The sequence below is a fragment of the Octopus bimaculoides genome, chromosome 3 (genome assembly GCF_046866305.1).
Source record: "Octopus bimaculoides isolate indiv1 chromosome 3, ASM4686630v1, whole genome shotgun sequence".
NCBI lineage: Eukaryota > Metazoa > Mollusca > Cephalopoda > Octopoda > Octopodidae > Octopus > Octopus bimaculoides.
This window is the reverse complement of record NC_142930.1, coordinates 137734995-137757861: the sequence shown is the minus strand read 5'-3', so window position 1 is coordinate 137757861 and position 22867 is coordinate 137734995. Positions and strand designations below refer to the sequence as shown.

Below are 22867 nucleotides of genomic sequence, written 5' to 3'. Positions count from 1 at the left end.
TGCAGGCCAACATCTGTTACACAGTCTGGGGTAGACTACACCTGAAAAGCAACAATGGGACAGCCATGGCTGGAATGCCTTGGATCATGGATCTGCTCGATCAAGGCCGACTTGGCAGTAGACATCTTACATCTTATATCACTATTGCAGCAATATTCTATATAATAGTTCGAATTATCGAGATGCATTAGCTAAATCCCACTCAACAAACTGTCGCCCTTTTTGTATTCATCGAGGACGCTTCTGTACGGTCAACTGGCCTGTAAGAAATAGCAGCCAACCTTCCATCAAATAACACCTTATTGTCTTAAAAGAGGGAACTTACATTGGATAAAGTAATCCTAAATTGCATAATGCCATTAGAAAAAAACACTTCAAACAACGAACCAGCTCTAAAATGAAGATCACTCTTTAAGACTCATAGTTACATAAAACTGTAAAAGGGTTTTAATTCCGCTCTTCTCTCTCTCCTTTTCTTTGTGAGCAGAGAAATAATGCTGTTATATGATATCTGAAATTGATGTCTTAAAGCGAGACAAATGAGCTGGCTTGAAATAATCTTGATTCAGTGAGAGAGTTTAAATGTTTCAGTTCCTAGAGGTATTTGTGTAATCTCTTGATGCTCTTCGGATATGAAATTATTCTTTTCATTATTTAACAAACGTAGCTCTAAAGTTTCCCATACGAGTACTAACTTGTTAACCATAATTAGTGATCTGAAAGCCTTATGCTTTAAGTATAATATACAGATCACTAATTTGAACTAATACTGCTTCTGTCGCCAATAACGATTTTTTTTAAATTTTGTCTGCCGGTTAAATAGATATGTGGCATTTCAATTAGCGTTTAACCATATCTCCGGTAGCAGTCGATTTTTGCTTGGTATGCGGTGCAAGTAGATACTTGCTGCTGATGAAGTTCAAAAAAGCAGATATCCTGATTTAGCTATATCATTGTTGCTGCTGGGCGATTTTCGCCCGTTGCTGATATATTTCTGATTTTTTTTTTTTTTTTTTTTTTTGCGTTATACATCTATAAGAGATGCTTTCTCAAGTCAAATACTGCAGTTTAGAAAGCGTTCAATAATATATGAGCTTTAAGTAAGATATACAGGCTGCTAATTTGAATATATACACTTCTGTCGCTAATAACGAATTGCTAAATATAATTTCACAATAGTATTATACGGGCTAAGTAGAAACTTCTGATTCATTGTCCGCTGCTTATCAAAGATATTCCCTTTGCGTATCCTGGAGATGCTTAATTCCAGTTCCTATTATAATAAGAGGATGATAGATAAATCTTCTTTTGGATACGACGTTAATCTATCCCAAGTAACTTTCTTGAATGTATCAATTATCTATTATAAAAATCTAGCTAAAGTGAAGCCAAGAAAGATTGTCTCTTGTCTAGAAATAGTCAGGCTTCACATGTAACGGATTTGAACTTACAGACTGTGAACCTGCAGTGCAATAGTTTCGTTTTGCTTCGCTTTAATTTCATATTGCTTATTCCTTTTGTTTTCTGGTTACAGATAGAATTAAAGCTACTGGAAGTGGCTGGATCTTGGGAAATGTTGATCACATTGGTTTTTATCGAGTCAATTATGAAGTGAGTATGTGGAAACAACTAACCGAACAGCTTCATAAAGACCACACGGTAGGTATTATTTCATAAAGCATTGCTTTCCCAAGTAAAGGAGAGGGAGCACTTTTACTCCCACCTAACCATAAGAATCGTCAAATAAGGGATGGGATGATTTCTTCTTCTATGTGTGTACACGCGCGCGCGTTACACCCGATTATTTTTATTGATCCGTTTAGAAACTCAAACAGGATGGTATAATTAGCTGCCAAATAAATCACAATTACTTACAACTACTCATATCGGTACCAATAATACCCGGCAATATGTTTTTGTTCTCAAATGTTTAATATCTTCTTTTTTTTTTAACTGTTACTCATTTTTTATTTATTTCTTTGGCTGGGATATGCTTAGTCTGATACAATTCTGAACTACAACATTTGACTGATGCATTGTTTGTACCTTTAAAATCACTATTCATTGCTAGCAAACTCACGGTGTTGACCGATCTCATCTTTGAATATTTATCCACAAACTCAACTAATATATAGTTACATTTTAATTAAAATTAATAATATATAACTATACATGTGTCAGTACAAATACTAAGTAATTACAATCCAAAATGAATTTATGGTATATTTTAGTTTAGTTTCTTGTTGGAAAAAAAATTCCTCAGCATGTACTGAGTTCAAATCCCACCAAGGTCAATTTTGCCTTTTATCCTTTCAGGATCGATAAAATAAAGTACTGGTCAAGTATTGTGGAGTTTATGTAATCGACTAAACCCTCCCAAGATAACTGCTGACCTTGTGCCAAAATTTGAAGCAATATTATTCATTAAACTAATGAGTTTAAATCCCGCTAAGGTCAACTTTGCTTTTCATTTTTCTTCAATTCGTTACTCATATTGTGTCAAATCACCTTAGGCTCCAGACTAACCACCATGATCATTCTTTTCTACCAGTACCCTCAACCATCATAAATATAACCATTCTCGTCGATCTGTGACACTAAGCAGAATATTGGTTTCAAATTTTAGCACAAGGTCAGCAAGTTCGGGGGTGCGGGTAAGTCGATTACATCGACCCAATCCTCGATTGGGACTTGTTTTACCGACCCAGATAGGATGAAAGGCAAAGGTGACTTCGGCAGCATTTGAAAACAGAACGTAAATATGGACGAAATGCTGCTAAGCATTTTGTCCGGCGTGCTGACGATACGGCCAGCTTACTGCCTTACTTTCAGCAGAGTATTGGCACAAAGCCAACAATTTCAAGGGAGAGGGTAAGTCGATTACATCGACCCCATTACTCAACTGATACTTATTTTATCGACCCTAAAAGGATGAAAAGCAAAGTTGGCCTCGGTGGAATTTGAACTCAGAATATAGTAACGGACGAAATGCTGCTAAGCATATTGCCCAGCGTGCTAACGATTCTGCCACCTTACTTTAAGCAGAATATTAACATCAGTTTCACCTGCCTAGTACAGCTTTCCAAATTCATGGAAACTGACCTTGCTTCCAAGTAAAAAAATGAGATTTGTTATACATAACACTAAAGTATATGATACAATATATCCCTAACAATGTTAAATTATCATAACCAGTATTGTAGACACAAACAGCAGTGTGATTAAGAAGTTCACTTCGCTAACAAGGGATTCTTGAATCGATTCCACTACGATGTAGTACTTGAATATATGTCCCTTTACTTGAGTGGGACAATGTCTTGTGATTATAATTTGGCGGGAAAAATCGTGCGAAACTAGTCATACACACACACACACACACACACGCACACACACACACACACACACACTTACATATATATATATATATATATATATATATATATATATAGTTATCATTAGGTAAGAAAGATAGTCAGTCCTGTTGAGCATAAAGTATATAAATATACTGCCTTGAGCTTAAGAAGCTAACTTATGGTTCAGATATTCATAGTATTAAGGAACAACTTATTTCTAAGATGCTGACTTCTTATAACCAATTCGTTGCTTTGATTAACAATATTCGATTTAATTCTACTTATAAAGAACGTCTAAAATATGAGGGGGTAACCAAAAGTAACCGGAAACGTTCTCTGTGGGACAAACCCGTTGTAGTTCAGGCTTCTGTCGCTAGAAGCCACTTGATGCGACCCCCAGGCATCAGTCTGCCAACCAGTGATGTGAGGAGATGTCGTACTGCCACGTGGCGCGTCTTTTTTTTTTTTTTTGCAGTGCTTCTCCTCTGTTCGTGGATTTTTGCAATGGCTGAACAAAAGAACAGTGTGCTTCCGTGAAATTCTGTTTTCAGCTGGGAAAAACGGCGGCCGAAGCAGTTGTCATGTTTCAAACAGCTTACACGCTGTCATGAGCAAAACAAGTTTACGAGTGGTTTTCACGCTTTAGAAATGGTCACTTGTCGCTTGAGGACCAACCTCCTTCGGGGTAACCGTCGACCCCCCGAACGAATGAAAACATCATGAAAATTCATGAACTGATCTTGGAGGACCATCGCTTAACAATTGAAGAGATTGTTGATATGACTGGTGTGTCCTGGAGCTCCTCTCAACGAATTTTGAGCGAGGAATTCCGAATGAAAAGAGTTGCAGCAAAATATGTTCCGGTAGCTAGTGCATGCGCTCCTCACAGCCTCACAGGGAAGATCTTCCAACATATCTTTGATCTTGGCCACCAGCTTGTCTCTGGTGTTACAGGTAAAGTGGTTGGTGTCTTACTTAATCCTACATAGCAATCCATGGAATTATAGTTGGGGGAATTGAGAGTCCAGAAATTGTGAAATCGTATAGAAATTCTCCGACAACCACTTCTGACTCTTTCTGGAAGTATAGCAAAGAGCCGAATCCTATATATGGCTTTCCAACAACAACCCTTTCCAGCTAAGATTTGACCACAGTCTCCAACAGTTTCACATGACCGCCTGATTTAAGCCTAAAGCCCAGTCCTGCAGCTGTTGCATGAATTCCTGCGTGTGGGCGCAATCAGAATGCCTGCTGTGTCCCTTCCTGTTGGCCACGGCTTCGTTGTCTTTGTTGCCACTATCAGCTGTCCCTGTCACGTCTTACAGCCTTTACAATGTTCACGGATCATTAAGCAGCAACCATGATGTTAATATTTTGATACCCGGCGCTACAGGATACAGGTAACTCTTTTCCAATATTTAGATGAATTCCAGTCCTCCATTTCAGCTAACGCTTTCTCAATAACAACTTTAATCGTAATGTTCTCCAATGCTGCTGACTGTTCACCAATACATCAAGTTGTTCCTGAAAAAGGATATGTAAAATATCGTCAAATTTAGCCCGATCATCCTGAAAGTTCTAAATACTTTTACATCTAGCAATTTTACGTCTTTTATTCATCCACGAAATTTCTTAGAATCAATTATTTCCTACTTGAAAATCCCTCATGCACAACATTAATAAATGTATCGACTAAATGTTCTTGTGATGTAAACAGAAAAAATAAATTATGCTATTTCATTTCAGGTGTTTGTAGCTTCAAGTCGCGCAGGACTTATCGGAGATGCTCTCAACTTAGCTCGGTACGTTATTTTTTGTTACCTTTTTCATGTATGAAATTATGCTATTATTAAGATTTATTGTAAAGTTAAGACACAAAGTTAAAATATCTGTGTGTGCGTGTATGCATATATGTATGTATATATGTATATACGTATGTATTATACACACACACACACACACACACACACACACACACACACACACACACACACACACACACACACACTTACACACATACGCAACATACAATTTTGATACTGTGAATAAAAACTTAGGTAAAGTGGCAAGTTATTTCTGTAGTTGCATTGTTCCATAATGGAATGAAATATGTATCAAGGTGGATGGCAAGCTCTCTGATCCAGTTTTGGTTGAAGATACTACTTAACTATTGGATATACCAGCGCCAACTCTGTTCACATTGTACTTTGAGAAGATTTTCTTGAAAGCTTTTGAGAGTTGCTTACATGGGGTCTACGTCAGATACCGAACAACAGGTTCGCTGATGGGAAAAAATGTGCATCACGGAGTGGAATGAAACGATATTCCAATACCACATCTATACAAAAAATGTGAGTCCCTAGCACGACTGAAAAGCTACATTCGGGTTGTTCATGATTCAAGGAACAATCAAGCGATGGCATTACTAGAAATCGGGTTGCATGCATGCATGTATGTATGTATATAGGTAGGTAGGTAGGTAGGTAGGTAGGTAGGTAGGTAGGTCTGTTCTTATTGGTCACTAAATCCTACTTCGAACGTCGACGATCATATTCACAACTAGTGACTGCATTTGATGCCAATGCTTAATATACATTTCCTTTATTTTTTCCTTTGTGAGGTAAGGAAATTGTACAACGTTAAACAGTAAATAGAGAAGAGATAAAAGAGTGTATGGTGCGATGTAGGAGTGGCCTTTCCCGAACGTTGTGGTGTTGTTACTGATACAACCAAACTACATTAAAATTATCTTTGCATAATTAAATTTAATTATAAAACATCTTAGTATGATCAAGATTAGAATGAAGAACGGCTTGTGAGTTGCACCAAACTATATATTTTTTCTGTGGCACTCTGCCAGCATCGAGCAACTACATCCCGGACTCAAACTGCAAACGATCGCACAATATTCAGGCCCTGCATAGATTAGCAACTAGACTTGTTCGTGTACATTTGTAACCAGGCAGGGAACCGTTTCAACTTTCGAAGCTATCCTAACGCCTCGGTATCATCTGGGTTAAGTTCTTCCTCTGGCTCTCTGGTGCCAAGGTGATATTGTCATCAAGTTGGTCGACATGCCAAGCATGGCTTGATTACGATATGGCATTCTGTCCTCTACAAAGCTGAGGCTCTTCGACAGCTCCTCAATTGTCTTTTCTACCATCATTATTCTCCTACCCCACTCCGCTCCACTATAAACAACTCGTGCCTTTCGCCATCAAACACTGGCACTTACATCGTTTTTGCCTGCAACTGCCCTTCCGAATTCAGTTCTGAGTACTTCCACTACATTCTCTTCCATTTTCGTGGTTGCGCTTTCTTCCCAAACTTATAGCCTCAACCATACTTTCCACCCCTTGGACTTTTTCTCATTTCCTTCTGACCATTTCGGACTTCTGTTCACTATAGGTTTAAAGTCCCATTGCATCGCAAGAATGGCTACCTTAATTTTCAACAGTTTCTAAACTGTCGCACTAATCTCCAGCATAATACTCCCACCCTCTCCATTTTGTCGAGCCCTACTTCATGCTAAACTGTTTCTCCTTTTCTGGTATGATCTACCAACTCTTAGGAAAGAATGGAAAATAGAAGGGATCTGAACAACGTGAACTTGTTCGTTGATATATACATAGAGAGAGAGAGGGGGGAACAGTATGACTGTGTGGTAAAAAGTTTGCCTCCCAGCTACATCATGGTATTGGGTTCAATCCCCCTGGTGAGTGGGTTCGGTAGACGGAAACTGAACGAAGCTCGTCGTATATATATATATATATATATATATATATATATATATGTAAGGGACGACCGTGCGAACTCATAAAAGGAGATATGGTGACGAATGGAAAAACAGAGGACTCCTTTTATTTAAACGAGTCACACGGTCGAACATACAATTATATATATCAATGGATGATATACATAATGTTATACGACGATAACATAGATGACCAGTAATGAAAGACCACAACCGTATTAGATGAATAACAGAGATATTTATTGTAGCGTTAAAGATATATGTCTGTGTGTGAGTGTGAATGCGACATATAAGAACATAATCAAAGACAGGCCGTCATACAAAGAAAAGTATGTATGTGTATGTGTATTATTACAGCAGATAGAAAGAGAGTCAATAACACGTGGACAATTATACCAGATCGTTAGTACACTATAGGAAAAGTTCTGTATGTGAAAGTGAGTAGAGGCTGAGTGTGGCAGTGCTGATCACTAGTTGTGATGTCGTGGCATCGATGCCGGGCCGTGATTCTTGTTATACAGATGTTCATCGCTGGCTGAGAATTTCTTGTCTGTTTAAGAACTCTTGTCTGTTTATTTACCGTGGTGAAGCTGAGTCACCTAACAGAATCGAAGAGAGATGTGCCGCGGAGTTTGGTGTGGTGTACATAGTAAATCGTGTTGACGCTGGTAGCGTAGAGGCTGCTTGGTATTAATCGTGTTGGTCATGATGATGATGCTGGATAGTAGTAGTAGACTCTTGTTGCTGATGTGGCGACGGCGGAGGTCATCGTGGCTGGACGAAGCTGCTGAAGTGGTCGCTGGCTGCTGCTGCTGTCGTGTGGTACACGGAACAGTTCTCAAAGAGAAACTGGACCGAGACAAATTATTGGGTATGAGTTGATCTATATATAGCGTTAAGAGGGCTCCAAATGCCTTTAGAATTTTACTCCATCACGTGACCTTATTAGGGGCCGTGATTGGTCAGTTCGCGTTCTGGCGGGAAAGGTTCGAAGAAGTTGCCGATTCGAATAATGATCAGTCACGTGATGGACAAGGAATGGGTTCTCTACTACGCTCGCATTTATTTATATTTAAATGAGAAGATTGTATGTAATGGCGATAGTAGTTTGTATCTAATGGCTGGAGGTAGTTTCACTACATATATATATATATATATATATATATATATATATATATATAGGAGAATGTACGTAAAAAAAAAAACAACAGACGAGGACAGGTGGTGTAAACAACAAAAGGATGTATTAGTTTGACGCTCGGGAATACAGAAAGTCTTTAACGTTTCGAGCTACGCTCTTCAACAGAAAGAATACGGAGAAAACAAGGAGAAAAACACGGAGAAAAAAAATTGAATAGTCCCTGGTCAACGATCTATCATGACGTGTGTGTGTATATATATATATATATATATATATATATATATATATATATATATATATATGTGTGTGTATATATATATGTATATATATATATGTATATATATATATTCTTTTACTTCTTTCAATCATTTGACTGCATTCATGCTAAACCTCCGCCTTAAAGGGTTTAATTGAAGAAATCGCCACCTGGACTTATTCTTCGTAAGCCTAGTATATCGACTTCTTTTACCGGAACCGCTGAATTACAGGGATATAAAAACACCAAGTTTATAGAAGACACTTGCCCAAAGTGCCACGCAGAGGGACTGAACCCGGAACCATGTGGTTGGGAACAAAGCTTCTTACCACACAGCCACGCCTGCGAATATCACTTCGATATATATTTTGTTTTCAATACATATGCCTGTAGGAGCAGCCATCTCCCCTAACGACGGCTGCCTAATTAGCTGCCCACTAGAGGCAAACGCAACATTAAGGTTCAGACACTCACCACTTCCTCTTTTCACCTCGAGACGCCGGAGATCAAAGACATTACCTAGCTATCTCTCGCAGACTGCGGCAGCGAACACATGAACTTACGCAAACTCTTTCCATTATTATTCAATCTGTATATATTTGAGACCGAGAGTAAAGACGCAGCAGTGGATCTGTGGTAAGTAGCTTGCTAAACAACCACATGGTTCCGGGTCTAGTCCCACTGCGTGGTACCTTGGGCAAGTGTCTTCTACTATAGCCTCGGGCCGACCAAAGCCTTGTGAGTGGATTTGGTAGATGGAAACTGAGAAGCCCGTCGTATATACATGTGTGTGTGTGTTTGTACGTGACCCGCCATCGCTTGACAACCGATGCTGGTGTGTTTACGTCCCCGTAACTTAGCGGTTCGGCAAAAGAGACCGATAGAATAAGTACTAGGCTTACAAATACTAAGTCGTAGGGTCGATTTACTCGAGTAAAGGCGTTGCTCCAGCATGACCGCAGTCAAAATGATTGAAACAAGTAAAAGAACTTATAATGACTTCATTTAAGCATAGAGTAGATTCGAACCTAAATCTGTCAATTTCCTGTAACATTTCAACAGCACTTTTCTCACGGGGAAAACAATAGTGACATTTAACATATGGCTTTACCAAGCCCATTTATGTCTTTGCCACTTGACCCTTCTAACCTATTCTATATCACCGAGAGGAGAATTGAAATAACATACCTATTCTTCAAACTAATACCCCCATACTTATTCTTCAAACTAATAAATACAAGAACTCCGTAAGCCAACTCAACTGACAGAGAGAATGAGGCTGACCGGCTAAAACGAAATGCTGTCTCGACTGAAGTAACTTCACAAAGTGACAACTATGGAATTAACCAACGTAGAAGTTGTCTCGTCCCACATTCTCTCGCTTTCATTAGCTCAGTTTCTTTTCTCTGCAACATTACCATATCTCTCTCTATACACTATATTATAAGATCGTGTACACACATATGCAGGCCGAAAGTTCTTTACTTCGCATGCTTTTCCACTTATATTATTACACACACCTGCCCGTTGAGGCATGGCATTATATTAAGTAACGGGAAATAAAAAAAAATTGGAGTCAACATCAACTTTGAATACTGTTCTTTTATCTTGCACATCTGCAACATCAACACTCATTACAATTGGTAACTGCCGACTCCAACTTATATCATTACACATACCGTTACATATACATTTATATTTATATATATTCTTCGTTTTGGGATTTGGTTTGCAAGATTCTTTATGTGAGTTCGTGTGTTGAAGCATATTTTGTTGTGTCTGGGGAGTCATTCTCTTTTAGTGCCTTATTATTTAACACACTCACCGGTAAAGTTTCCACTCATTTATTCATTTAGTTATTTATTTTCCCTAAAATTTTCGTTGCGTCTTGCAATATATATATATATATATATATATATATATATATATATATATATATATATATATATATATATATATATATATATATATATATACATATATATATATATATATATATGAGAGAGAGAGAGAACGAGAGAGGCCTTTGTTCTGTATTTGGCCCCCACCGTCAAAATGACAACCGGTGTTGGTGTGTCTACATCCACGTAACCTAGCGTTTCAGTAAAAGAGTCCGATAGAATAAGTGCAAGGTTAAAAAAAGTAAGACCCGGAGTCGATTCATTCGACTAAATATTCTTCAAGTTAGTGCCCCAACATGGCTGCAGTCTAATGACTGAAATAAGTAAATGATAAAAGATATATAATATATATTTGATCTCAACTGTACATGGTTTCGGTTTAAGAAGCGGAAATGTGAAGTCACACATGAATTGCCACAACTACGCTGTATTAATTACGTATAATCCACGCGACTGATTTCAAAAAGAACGTATCAGATTCTTTTGAAAGATCGAAAGTTCGAGCCTCTTCACTGATTTTCTATTTTTAGCACACAACTCCCCAATCCATTTTGCTGTAAAAAATAATTTTATGCGTATGTAAAATCCACTGATATGACTACGTTTGTATTGTGTAATTGACAAGTATTTTATTGACTTTCCGAATTGAATTCAAATACCAGTTAACTTATTACTACATAGAGTATACATGGTATTAACCGTCATCGCATTCTGTATATGTACTACATTTCATATAAGTTCATTTTCAAAATACGAACACTATCATTCTCTAAATATGTGCACTAAATCAATGAGATATATACGAATTTCGAAAAAGAAAGATGATTGAATCGTTACTTTTGTGGTATATAATTACGTTTCTTTTGTGATCTGAATTCAAATCTTGCTGAAGTCGAATTTAACGACCATCACTTTAGAGTCAATAAAAAGCGAGTATCAACCAGGGTCTATTACATGAAAAGTTCTAATGTAAGAAACTGTTGTGTATTATATTTCATACAGGGCTGGCCAGTTAGATTACCATATTGCACTGAATATAACAACTTATCTAAAGAAAGAAAGTGATTTCGTTCCTTGGAAAGCATTTCTAGATGGGCTGGAATTTGTCAATGCAATGTTGGATACCAGTGATTCCTACGGCAACTTCCAGGTTAGTTCAAATTGTATAAGGATCTGATTTTCCTCTCTGACTCTTCTTCTACCTCACACACACACACACACACACACACAGACACACACACACACTCACACACATACACATATTCATACAATACACTTGCACATGCATGCACACAAACAAACACGGAACCTGTTTACTCATATTTCTTCACGCCATATGTGTGTGTGTGTGAGAGGGAGAGAGAGAGAGAAGACAGACACACAGACAGACAGACAGACAGACACACAGACACACAGACACACAGACACACGGACAGACAGACACACAGACAGACAGACAGACACACAGACAGACAGACACACAGACAGACAGACACACAGAGAGCGTTATGGATGTATATGTAACAGAATAATTATGTTCGAAATATATCTGATGTTGAGGTATATGAGCGTATGTGTGGGACGGGTATTTGTGTATGTATGTATAACCAAACCATATATGGTAGTTGTTGACATAAATGATTAGTATACCGGCAAGGAATAATCAAAAGAACGAAGTGGTGACTTTATATAATCGAGAAATATTAACTATCTTGGAAAGGTAACAAAATACCTTTATGTACTATACGGCGTTGAGAGAGATATAATAAGCTATAATAAGAAGTATATAATAGTTTTACCCAGTAAAATAACGCAAAACTCATTATTTCATCGGTTAAATTAATTCAAATGATATTTGCATTAAAATATTACAGTCTTGAATCAAAACAGGGAGTTCTCAATGTTCAATGGAACATAGTTTTACATATGTATGTGTGTGTTTGTGTGTGTGTGTGTGTGTGTGTGTGTGTGTGTGTGTGTGTGTGTGTGTGTGTGTGTAACAGCAGTATCCGCACCGGGCGGTGTTTAGACATACGCGAACTTTAGTTAAAATATGTTTTGTGACATTTCAACTTCTAAATGCAAATTTACTGCAGTTACCATGAAGAAAAATATCCTCTCTTATGATAAAAAAAAAGTGTAAGAACACTATATTTGCCTAGTGCTGCCCCTATACGACTCCCAGGCGCATTTCTAGCTAGCTTTTTAGCCGTTATCAATGGAAAATACCGAAGAAAGGCAACTCTGGATAGACTTAATTAAAAACCGTAGCTTTAACTAAAACAGTCAACAACATTGACTGAGTTGCGTCATTAGACTGCAAGGTTGGGAAAAATTACAGCAGTATCAGCACGATGCAATGTTTAGACATGAGCGAACTTCTCCACTGTAACTGCAGTGAATTTGCCTTTAAAAGTTGAAATGTATCACGAACATAATTTAATAACCAAAATTTTGCTTATGCCAAAACACTACTTGAAAAATTAACGTGCAAGTGAGCACTCCACAGTGAAAGGCGTATGGCTTGGTGATTAAGGTATCCTGCTCACGACCGTATGGCCGTGAGTTTGATATCATCACGTTGTGTCCTTGAGCAAGACGACACTTTATTTCGCGTTGTTCCAGTCCACTCAGCTGGCAATGTGTGTGTGTGTGTGTGTGTGTGTGTGTGCGCGTGCGTGCTTGTATACATATATATGTACATCTAGACCTACATGCATAAATGTATACAAATATACATACACACAAACACATTCATTCACATATACATATATATATATATATATATATATATATATATATATATGCATACATACATATATACATACATACATACATATATATATATATATATATATATATATATATATATATATATATATATATATATATATATATATATATATATATATGCATACATACATATATACATACATACATACATATATATATATATATATATATATATATATATATATATATACTAGCTGTCGGACCGGCGTTGTTCGTGTTTTCCGTGTTGAAGTTAAGCCCATCTCTGACCTTGTATTAAAATCTTCTACGTTCCCCGTGCTAACTAGTACCCATTAAGATGTTATAGATGGTTCGGCACGGATTTTACCCGCTTAACGCTTACGGCATACTTCTACATACTGGACTGTCTGAAAATCGCAGTCAAACTTTTGGGTGTACCTCGACCCGTTGAGAGTGATGTTTGTTTATTTTTCTCCCCTTAATGCCACCCTTTATACAAAATTGATCAGCGTGTTCAATCTCAGCAAAATCTGAAGTGTTAAGGTTATGTCATAAAATAGAATGCATGTGACCATTTACATGAAAATATCTCATTGACTTTTAAATCCCAATACATTATATGAATAATCGAAGTTTCATATGTCGAAGTGTTTAATTTTACTCATGGGTCAACTTCTTCAAAATCAGTTCATTATTTTATTGTGAGTGAATTTTGACGATTTCTTCCTTTCAGTAGTTTAATTTCAATTCCACTACATGACTCCGACTATAAACTTTACCTAAATGTCAAGTTTCATCAAAATCAGATGAATTCTATGAAAGTTACAGCATAAAATATTAATCCTATGGGTAATTGCATACAAAAAGCCAATTCATTTCTTAAAATCCCTCGCTTACGCGCAGTTATCGAATTTTTGTCAACTCTTCATCAACTAATGGACATGAACTGTAATCACATGTAAAATTTCTACAAAATCGATAAGAACGTCTCTAAGGAAATGCTTACTTGCATTTGTGCCCTTTTCAAGCCCTTTTGGATTAAATAAACACCTTTACCGTCTCTTCCACCACAAAATTTACCTATATCTCAAATTTCATTAAATTCGGATAAAAAATATAAAAGTTACGACCAAAAATAAAATCCCTATGGGGGATTTGCACGCAAAAAGCCTATTGATTTTATAAAACCACTGCTCAGGCGCAATTATCGATTTATTGTCAATGCCATATGCTGACATGAACTCAATACCATGAGCCTCGCTCACTCATCTATTTTCATCAAAATCGGACAAAAAGGCAAAAGCTGCAGGAAAAATAACATCGTTATGGGAATTTCCACCCAAACGTCCAATTGAGCTCACAAAAAATCAATGCCAATTGAGCAATATCGAGTTTTCGAAAAATTCCGGCCTTATTTGAACTTCAGGGCATGAGATCTACCTATGTATCAAAAATCATTAAAATCGTTTGGACAGCGTCGAAGGAGTTAGAGTAACCCCCAAACACACACACAGACACACACCACTATACATTTATGTTTATACATACATACATACATACATACATACATACATACATACATACATACATATGTGGAAGGAGTTACAGACAGATAAAGATTGTAGAAAGAGAATTTAAATATAGAAACGTTCGATTGGAATATGGTGAATAATGCAGTCAGCGCATTTACTTCATTATTTTCTTTAAAATAATTTCAAACAGAAAAACATATTGGCATTTTCCATTTTTCATATTTTCTATTTTCAGAAATATTTAACTGACATGGTTACCCCAGTTTTTAAGAAAATAAAATTAAACGGAAAAGGAACTTTGCCCCAGAGGTTAGTGTCTCAGAAACTGTTTTTCATTTTTCTGATCATTTTGCTTTTGAATCTATTTGCTGTCGCGTTTACTTTTCTCCATTTTTAAAATTCTTGCATAAGAATTTGAATGTATTCTTGTTAGAGCATATATATTAGCCTTAAAATGATTTTCTCGTGACTTCAGTTCCCTGATTCCTACTCTTTCAAGTGACTGCCTTCGCATATTCACTCTAGCTTTATATAGTATATTGAATTCGTCCTGTTGTGTGTGGTTGTTCCTTTTTCATTGGCTATTCCTTCGCTGTTTTTGTTTCTTTTGATTACGTCTGACATGTTGTGGATTTGCTGTCACTGAATGTTATTCTGTTAATTTTCCTTCTTTGTTACACGTTCTGTTGCTTATTGTCGTTTTGTCATTTCGTTAGTCAAATTGTTCGTCACTTTTATCGTTTCTCTGGTTGGTAGTGTATTTGATTCAATAAATTGTCGTTGGCCACTTAATTATCCAGTGAGGTCGGAACTGGCTATATATTATTTTTTCTGCAAAACGTTAACAAAGGATATAAAGAAATTAGTAAACGACCATCTCAGTCAAGGCCAAACATGATCGATCAACACAAAATGTCAAATGAACTGACGACTAAGGAAAACGACAGCATGATAATAATCAGTTAAAAAGTAACAAAGTCAGGAATTAATACACAAAAGATGAACCCGATTGAATGCATATATACCCCGCTTGAATATATATATATATATATATATATATATATATATATATATATATATATATATATATATATATATATCCCTTGAATGTCCAAATATAGTCCCTAGAAAGAATGTGTAGTGCGAAACTTGACACAAGTGAAAACGTTGTGTATTGAGTATTTTATCTTTCAAGTAAAAGCGCGTATGTGTCAAGCGGGGATAGTAGATACAGTAGTAAAAAAATTATAATTATACTGCTTGAAGAACTGATTAACACTAGTCTTGCTCAATTTAATGATTAATATGGCGAACCAACTTTAAGCAATCTTCAAGCATTATCATGCTAATTAAAGAATTAAGTTAAACAGAGCTTCATATCTAATTTTACAGAGATTCCATTTTATAAATGGCTTTTTACTGTGATTAGACACGATTTTCGGTTAGTTGGCATTGAGCGGTAGTTTAAGCTACTGACGAGTTGGAATCTAAGTTCATCATATAAAACTTTAATCTATATATAGATAATACAGATGTCTGACTGTGTAACTGCATGTAATTCTGCATTTTACAACCGATTTGCACCAAATTTCATACATAGGTTTCTGAAGTCCTATTACACATCGTAGGCTATTTTATTTTTCCGTACATCGATTGTGGGGCCCCCTAGGATTAGATAACCCTCTTAAGCCTCTCTCTTAGAGTCAGCAGTACTACTGCATAAAGGCCCCATAATTCCTGCAGCTTGCCTCCCATCCTCACCAAAATTAATCTTTTGTTTGCTTATGGCCTACAAATAAAGTTTCAGGCATGCACTTCCGCAAAAATTCAGGTAGGGGACCCCCTTGGAGGAGGGGCAGTAAACGGATTTTGATAAGTGCTGAAGTTGATATCATCAATGCAAGAAAACTTATTGCGACTTAAGATAGGTACCCCTGTCGTGCTCCTCAAGATTTCCACCACCACCACCACCACCACCACCAGGCTTTGCAACAGTACGCTTCTGGTCGTCCAAAAAGTGATACCTCATGTTATTGAAGCAACAATACTTACAGGATGTGGTAAGGGGGATACTGTCTTCATACTTAGGATACCTCTCATTCCATTCGGTAAAAAAAACTGCTTTCACATTCAGAAGGCTACAATTCCCTCTCCGGCTCAGTTTCGCCATTTCGATTAACAAATCACAGGGTCAGACGCTGGCAGTCGTAGGGCTTAATTTAGAAGAACCGTACTTCTCCCATGGGCGACTTGTTGGCTGCTGTCGAGTGGGGAACCGACATAACCTATTTGCTTTTGCAACTCGCGAGAAAACCCAAAATATAGTCTACAAGGAAGTTTTGTAGGCGCCCAATCCGCCAACAAGTAATCACTGTTTTTTTGTATAAGTGTATTTGCTGTATCTGTGTACTATTTTTGTCCTTTTGACAATACCTCTGGCGTTATTTTTGCTATACGTTATAAATGTTCAATGTTTCCGTTTTCCGTTTTCCGCATTTATATGTTGCTATTATGCTTTGCTATCGAATGTTCCGTAGTTTTAATTTAATTAATCTTCTTTTCCCTACATCTTATTTACACATTTATTTTGACATTCCAACGTGATCTTGCCAAGGCCGTTTTTGTGGCCACAGACTTTTACATGCTTTTCTAGGTTACGATCTCAAATAACAAGCAAAGCAAATACGACACACCAAAGTGGTGTGAAGGACTTCTTAAGGACCACCACCTCTAATCGGATTCGCCTTTGCTGAACGATCCAAGACCCTCTTCAGGGTCACCAAGTTTAAATTGTTACCAATCTCGGATTAATCTTTCCTGGCAGCACCACTGCTGAGATAATTCAAAGTGAACGTTAAAAGGTCCTTTTCAGGGCCACCAACTACAAAATTCTTATCACTGGATTCATCTTTACTGGCAACACTGCTGCTGGAACTTTTAAGAGTGAATGATCCAAGGCTCTCTTCAAGGCCAGCAAGATTAAGTTGTTACCATCGGATTCGTCTTTGCTGGAAGCACTGCCGCAGAAATATTTCATAGTGAACGTTCAAAGGCCCTATTTAGGGCCAACACCTGTAAATTATTACTTTTATAGTCGTTTGTGATGGAAGTGTTTGGATTCATTTGAGTACAACTTTCAAATGATTAGACGACTAGATTGATATGCAAGAGACATGAATAATTATATTTCTAATGGTCTTCTGTATTTCTACGAGAGCATTTCAGTGAAATGTGCTAATAAAATAAAAATTAATATAAAATGGATACAATATGCAGGGGCTATAAGAAGTGGCTATAACCGATCGTTCAGAAGTTCGTAGAGATAAAAAAAAAAAGCCCCTCCCTTAAATAAACAAGACGTCACTGCCCCTTCAATTACATTATTCTACAAAGATTAGTATTTTCTTAGCTTTTTTAGGGAAACCTACTTATTTTCCCAATGAAGCAAACAATTACTTCACCCTGTAGAAAAATGAGTGATAAAATCTATGAATTTCCTTAATATTATGCTTTACATTCTTCTAAGCTGAAACTTACTACTCTTACCTTCCCACAATCAGAACTTGCTGATTCAACTACTCTTTCAACACAAAGATAATAGATAATTTACAAATGGTATTCTTAGAACTATTTATGTTTCTTGTTGAACGAAACATATCAGTCACTACAGGAAAAAGTTTATTTTGCGCTGGTTAACATTAGGTGTGTATGTCTGAATGTATATGATTGTATGCATGTTATGTATGTATATTCACGCATTGTGAATACCCATACAGATAGCACATATACACACGTTATACAACATGCACACACACATTCACGCACACACACACATACACACACACACACACATATCATCATCAATTATCGTCCGTCTTCTATGCTTGACTGCGCCAAGTTCTAATATCTGATTGTAGACAGACAGACATACAGGTAAATAGATAGATAGATAGATAGATAGATAGATAGATAGATAGATAGATGGATGGATGGATGGATGGATGGATGGATGGATGGACGGACGGACGGACGGATGGATGGATGGATGGATGGATGGATGGATGGATATGTACATATCTGTGTATGTGTGTGTATGTAAAGATACGCACAAGGTTTCTTTCTTTCTTTATTTACTTATTTATTGATGTATTTACTTCTTGAAACATATAACGGGCAAACTATTTGAAAAATATGAATTATCCACGTGACATTGTTATGATCTAAAATTCCATCTAGAACAATCCAGAAGAAAATATAAGCAATTCACTTTAAACACAACGAACCGGCAGTGAGACTGTTTTTAGCAGATCCCCAAATGGGGCTCATAGCAGTCAATGGGTTAATGTAGTATTAGCAAACTCAAACATCATAAACATTTTTAAGAATCCTAACTTGATTTGCTGATTTAACAAAACTGAGTGTTGAATTGTGAGGGAATTCATTGCCAGTGAAATTGATTTCAGTAGTATTTGCTGGTCAAAAGCCAGAAAAGAGCATTTCATTTGTTGATTTCACTTTCCGTTGTTTTGTATAAAGCATATCTTTATCTGAACGTTCTGGCGCACAAGGAATAAAGCATTTGCGAAAATCTACCTTTAGTTGCATTCAGATAACCTGGATGTAACCAGCAGGTTTATTTATGCTTCCATAATCGCACAACAAAAGCTGTCTACTTTATACGTTATCATAAGGTCCATTTAAATCTTGAATCCGAAATGTTGAGCCCCTTCACACGAGCCGGAAAATAGTCTTGTTCCATCTTGCAAAATTACTCTCATAGCCCCTTACTATATCTTTATATTTATGTGTATATGTATAATATTTCTTTTGTGTAGCTACTATCATATTCATGCTCTCTGTCTCTGTCTGTCTCTCTCTCTCACACACTCTCTTTCTCTCACTCTCTCTCTCTCTCTCTCTCTCTCTCTCTCTCTCTCTCTCTCTCTCTCTCTCTCTCTCTTTTTCACACACACACACACACACACTCTCTCTCTCTCACTCTTTCAATTTCTCTCTTTTATCAGATATATGCGAAGGTTGATATTAAATGCTGCTTGCAATCTAGAAATCCCAGAAGCAGTGCAATATGCCACCAAGATGTTCAAAGACTGGATGGAGACTGGACGACAGTAAGATATATTTCTATTTTACATATTCTTTTATTCATCTGCCCAACTGGCTGCGGTCAAGCTGAATCACTACAATTAATGCCGCTGCAGCTTTCATTCTGAGTTTGATATCTGAGAGAGTGAGGTGACAATTCTTCAAAATATGTCTTTTAGTATAACGTAGATTTTTCTGGGGTGTTCTAACTGAATGTGTTCTAACTGAATGTGTTGATAACTAGTTCATGTACACTATCTTATACTTTACAAGAAGATACAAAATAACATTTTATATGCTACATAATATAAATGTTTGGGATATAAGGTATGGATTATATACCTTTTGCTCTTGAACTAATTATGCTTAATTCCTTTTCAGTATAATATATGTAAGGCATGCTGAGAAAGTGTCATCCATACCCACAGATTACTAATACTTTGCGACTGAAAATTTACACCTACCTACACACACATACATACACAAACAGACATACATACATACATACATAATATGTCTTATACCAATTTTTATCTTTTACTTGTTTCAGTCATTGGATCACGGATATGCTGGCCACTGCCTTAAAGAGATTAGTCGAACAAATCGATCCCAGTAGTTACTTTTTAAAGTCCGGTACTTATTCTATCGGCATCGTTTGCCCAAACCGCTAAGTTGCGAGAATTTAAACAAACTAACATAGGTTTTCGAAACATACAATCACAAGGCATTGGCTGGCCGGGGGCTATTGTAAAAAAAACACCTGTCCAAAGAGCCGCGCGGAGGAATTGAACCCGAAACCATGTGGTTGTTTGTGAACTTCGTAACCACACAGCTACATATGTGTCTATGAGTGTATATATATATATGATATATACACATATACATACACACACACTCACACATACATACATACATACATACATACATACATACATACATATATATATATATATATATATATATATATATATATATATATATATATATTGGCATTCTGTCAGTTGGTTGCGAGGATGACGAGGGTTCGAGTTGATACGATCAACGAACACACTGCTTGTGAAATTAACGTACAAGTGGTTAAGCACTCCACAGACACGCGTACACTTGACTTGACACAAAATGTTCCAAGGCTGGCCCTTTCAATTATAGCTATAGCTAATTTTGCGAGCTAAATGAACTGGACTAACGGGAAATAAAGCTCCTTGCTCAAAAGCACAATGCACCGCCAGAAATCGAACTCACGACCAAATATTCGTGAGCCGAATACCCTCATCAATAAGGCATGTGCATTCACACACACACACACACACACACACACACACACACAAGCATACACACACACACACACACATACATACATACATACATACATACATACATACATACATACATACATACATGCATGCATATACATACATACAAACATACAAGTATGTATTTATATGTATGCATGTATAAAAATATATATACATGTATACATACATGCATGCATAAGTTTGTATGTATGTATGTATGTATGTATATGTGTGTGTATACTATCTGACAAAACAAGAAAAAGCTACACCATAGACACCCTTGTGTAATTAAACTTGATACTGAAAGAATAGTATATAAGCTAGATGGCTAGCTCTAATACGTTAATATCCATTAACGATCAAATTTATACATTCGTGACGAAATTTGAAGTGGACGATAGAACAGATCCATAGAACAGATCCATAAAAATACCACGTTTCTCCTTAAAGGACCAAAACTAAATTTTCTAATTAAATGTCAATTAGGTTAATTGGCACCTACAGCTGTAGGTAGAAGGAGCAAGAAAACATTAGAAAGAGCAACTTGAAAAGGATAGTACTTCAACCTAAGCGAGCTTCAAAGAAAACAGAAGCAATGTGGAAACAACTAGGAAGTGGAGTGAAATCCCTCAAGACACTGCTATTTCTAATAGGAGGATAAAGACCTTGGGGCACTTGAAGAATGATGATAAGGTCAATTGATTCCCACCTTTCCTAAAGAATAACCCGCGCCCTGCAGGTACTATCCTTACGCCCTCACCCGAAAATACTGGCTTTCTGCTAAAATTTGAAACAAATGTGTGTGTGTGTGTGTGTGTGTGTGTGTGTGTGTGTGTGTGTGTGTGTGTGTGTGTGTGTGTGTGTGTGTGTGTGTGTGTGTGTGTGTGTGTGTGTGTCGATATGTCCACTTGAAAGGCAGTTCAAAATAATGTGTTGTGTACATCATTTATGATAGGTTTATGTACACACATGACATTAGCATGTAAACGTAGATAGTGATAAAATTTAATTTAAAAAGACGTCGTGTAAATAATCTATTTGAACAAAATGTTTCAACTCGTATTATTTACAAATATTACTTACAAGTATTATTTACTTACTTACAAGTTTCAAGTAACCGACTTGATGTATATCTCTTAAATACGCTAGCAATCTACCATCTGCGAAGCAGACGACATAAATCTGACCCATGTTACGAGCATCAACCAATCATGGGCTAATATCTATCTCGTCTCCTCTCTCTCTCTCTCTCTCTCTCTCTCTCTCTCTCTCTCTCTCTCTCTCTCTCTCTCTCTCTCTCTCTCTTCTTTTCTCCTATTTTCCCTTTGTGTATGTATGTGTGCGTGTTCTTGTTATCGTTTTTGTTGTAACATCATAAGATGTAATTTTAGGAATATTTTTTTACGTTAGGTCGGATTATCGCTTAGAGTGTTCCCCTCCCACACATCTGTTTTTACTGATTTAAGTGAAATACAAAAGACTAAAATAGTCAGTTAAAATATCTTCAGAAGAAACTAACCCCGAAACACTTATGCCAAACGATTGAAAGACGAAATCCTTTGTAAAATACTGTTAAAACGTAAAACTGCTAAATGGTAAAAATAAACAGCTTGTATTTAGAGAAACAGAATGTGAGGTTTCTTGTGATATACCTGTGCTGCAGTTACAATGGAGATTGACATAATTATGACTGGCTAATGTGCAATGTTCCTTCCACCACACCAAATATATATATGTTTTCCAACGCATGAAGATTACATTGAAATAATCTATTTGAA

At 36.8% G+C, this 22867-nt stretch overlaps 1 protein-coding gene across 3 annotated transcripts in view; it reads left to right on the top strand.

Moving 5' to 3' along the window:
• The window catches only part of LOC106877840 (glutamyl aminopeptidase), a 311216-nt gene that overhangs the window by 270857 nt on the left and 17492 nt on the right, over nucleotides 1-22867 (top strand). For all 3 annotated transcript variants that reach the window (XM_089349726.1, XM_089349725.1, XM_089349724.1), the window contains exons 13-17: nucleotides 1535-1659; nucleotides 5100-5155; nucleotides 11408-11555; nucleotides 14927-15000; nucleotides 19716-19820. In XM_089349726.1, the coding sequence (XP_089205852.1) occupies nucleotides 1535-1659; nucleotides 5100-5155; nucleotides 11408-11555; nucleotides 14927-15000; nucleotides 19716-19820 (508 nt within the window). The remainder of the gene's footprint in view (nucleotides 1-1534; nucleotides 1660-5099; nucleotides 5156-11407; nucleotides 11556-14926; nucleotides 15001-19715; nucleotides 19821-22867) is intronic.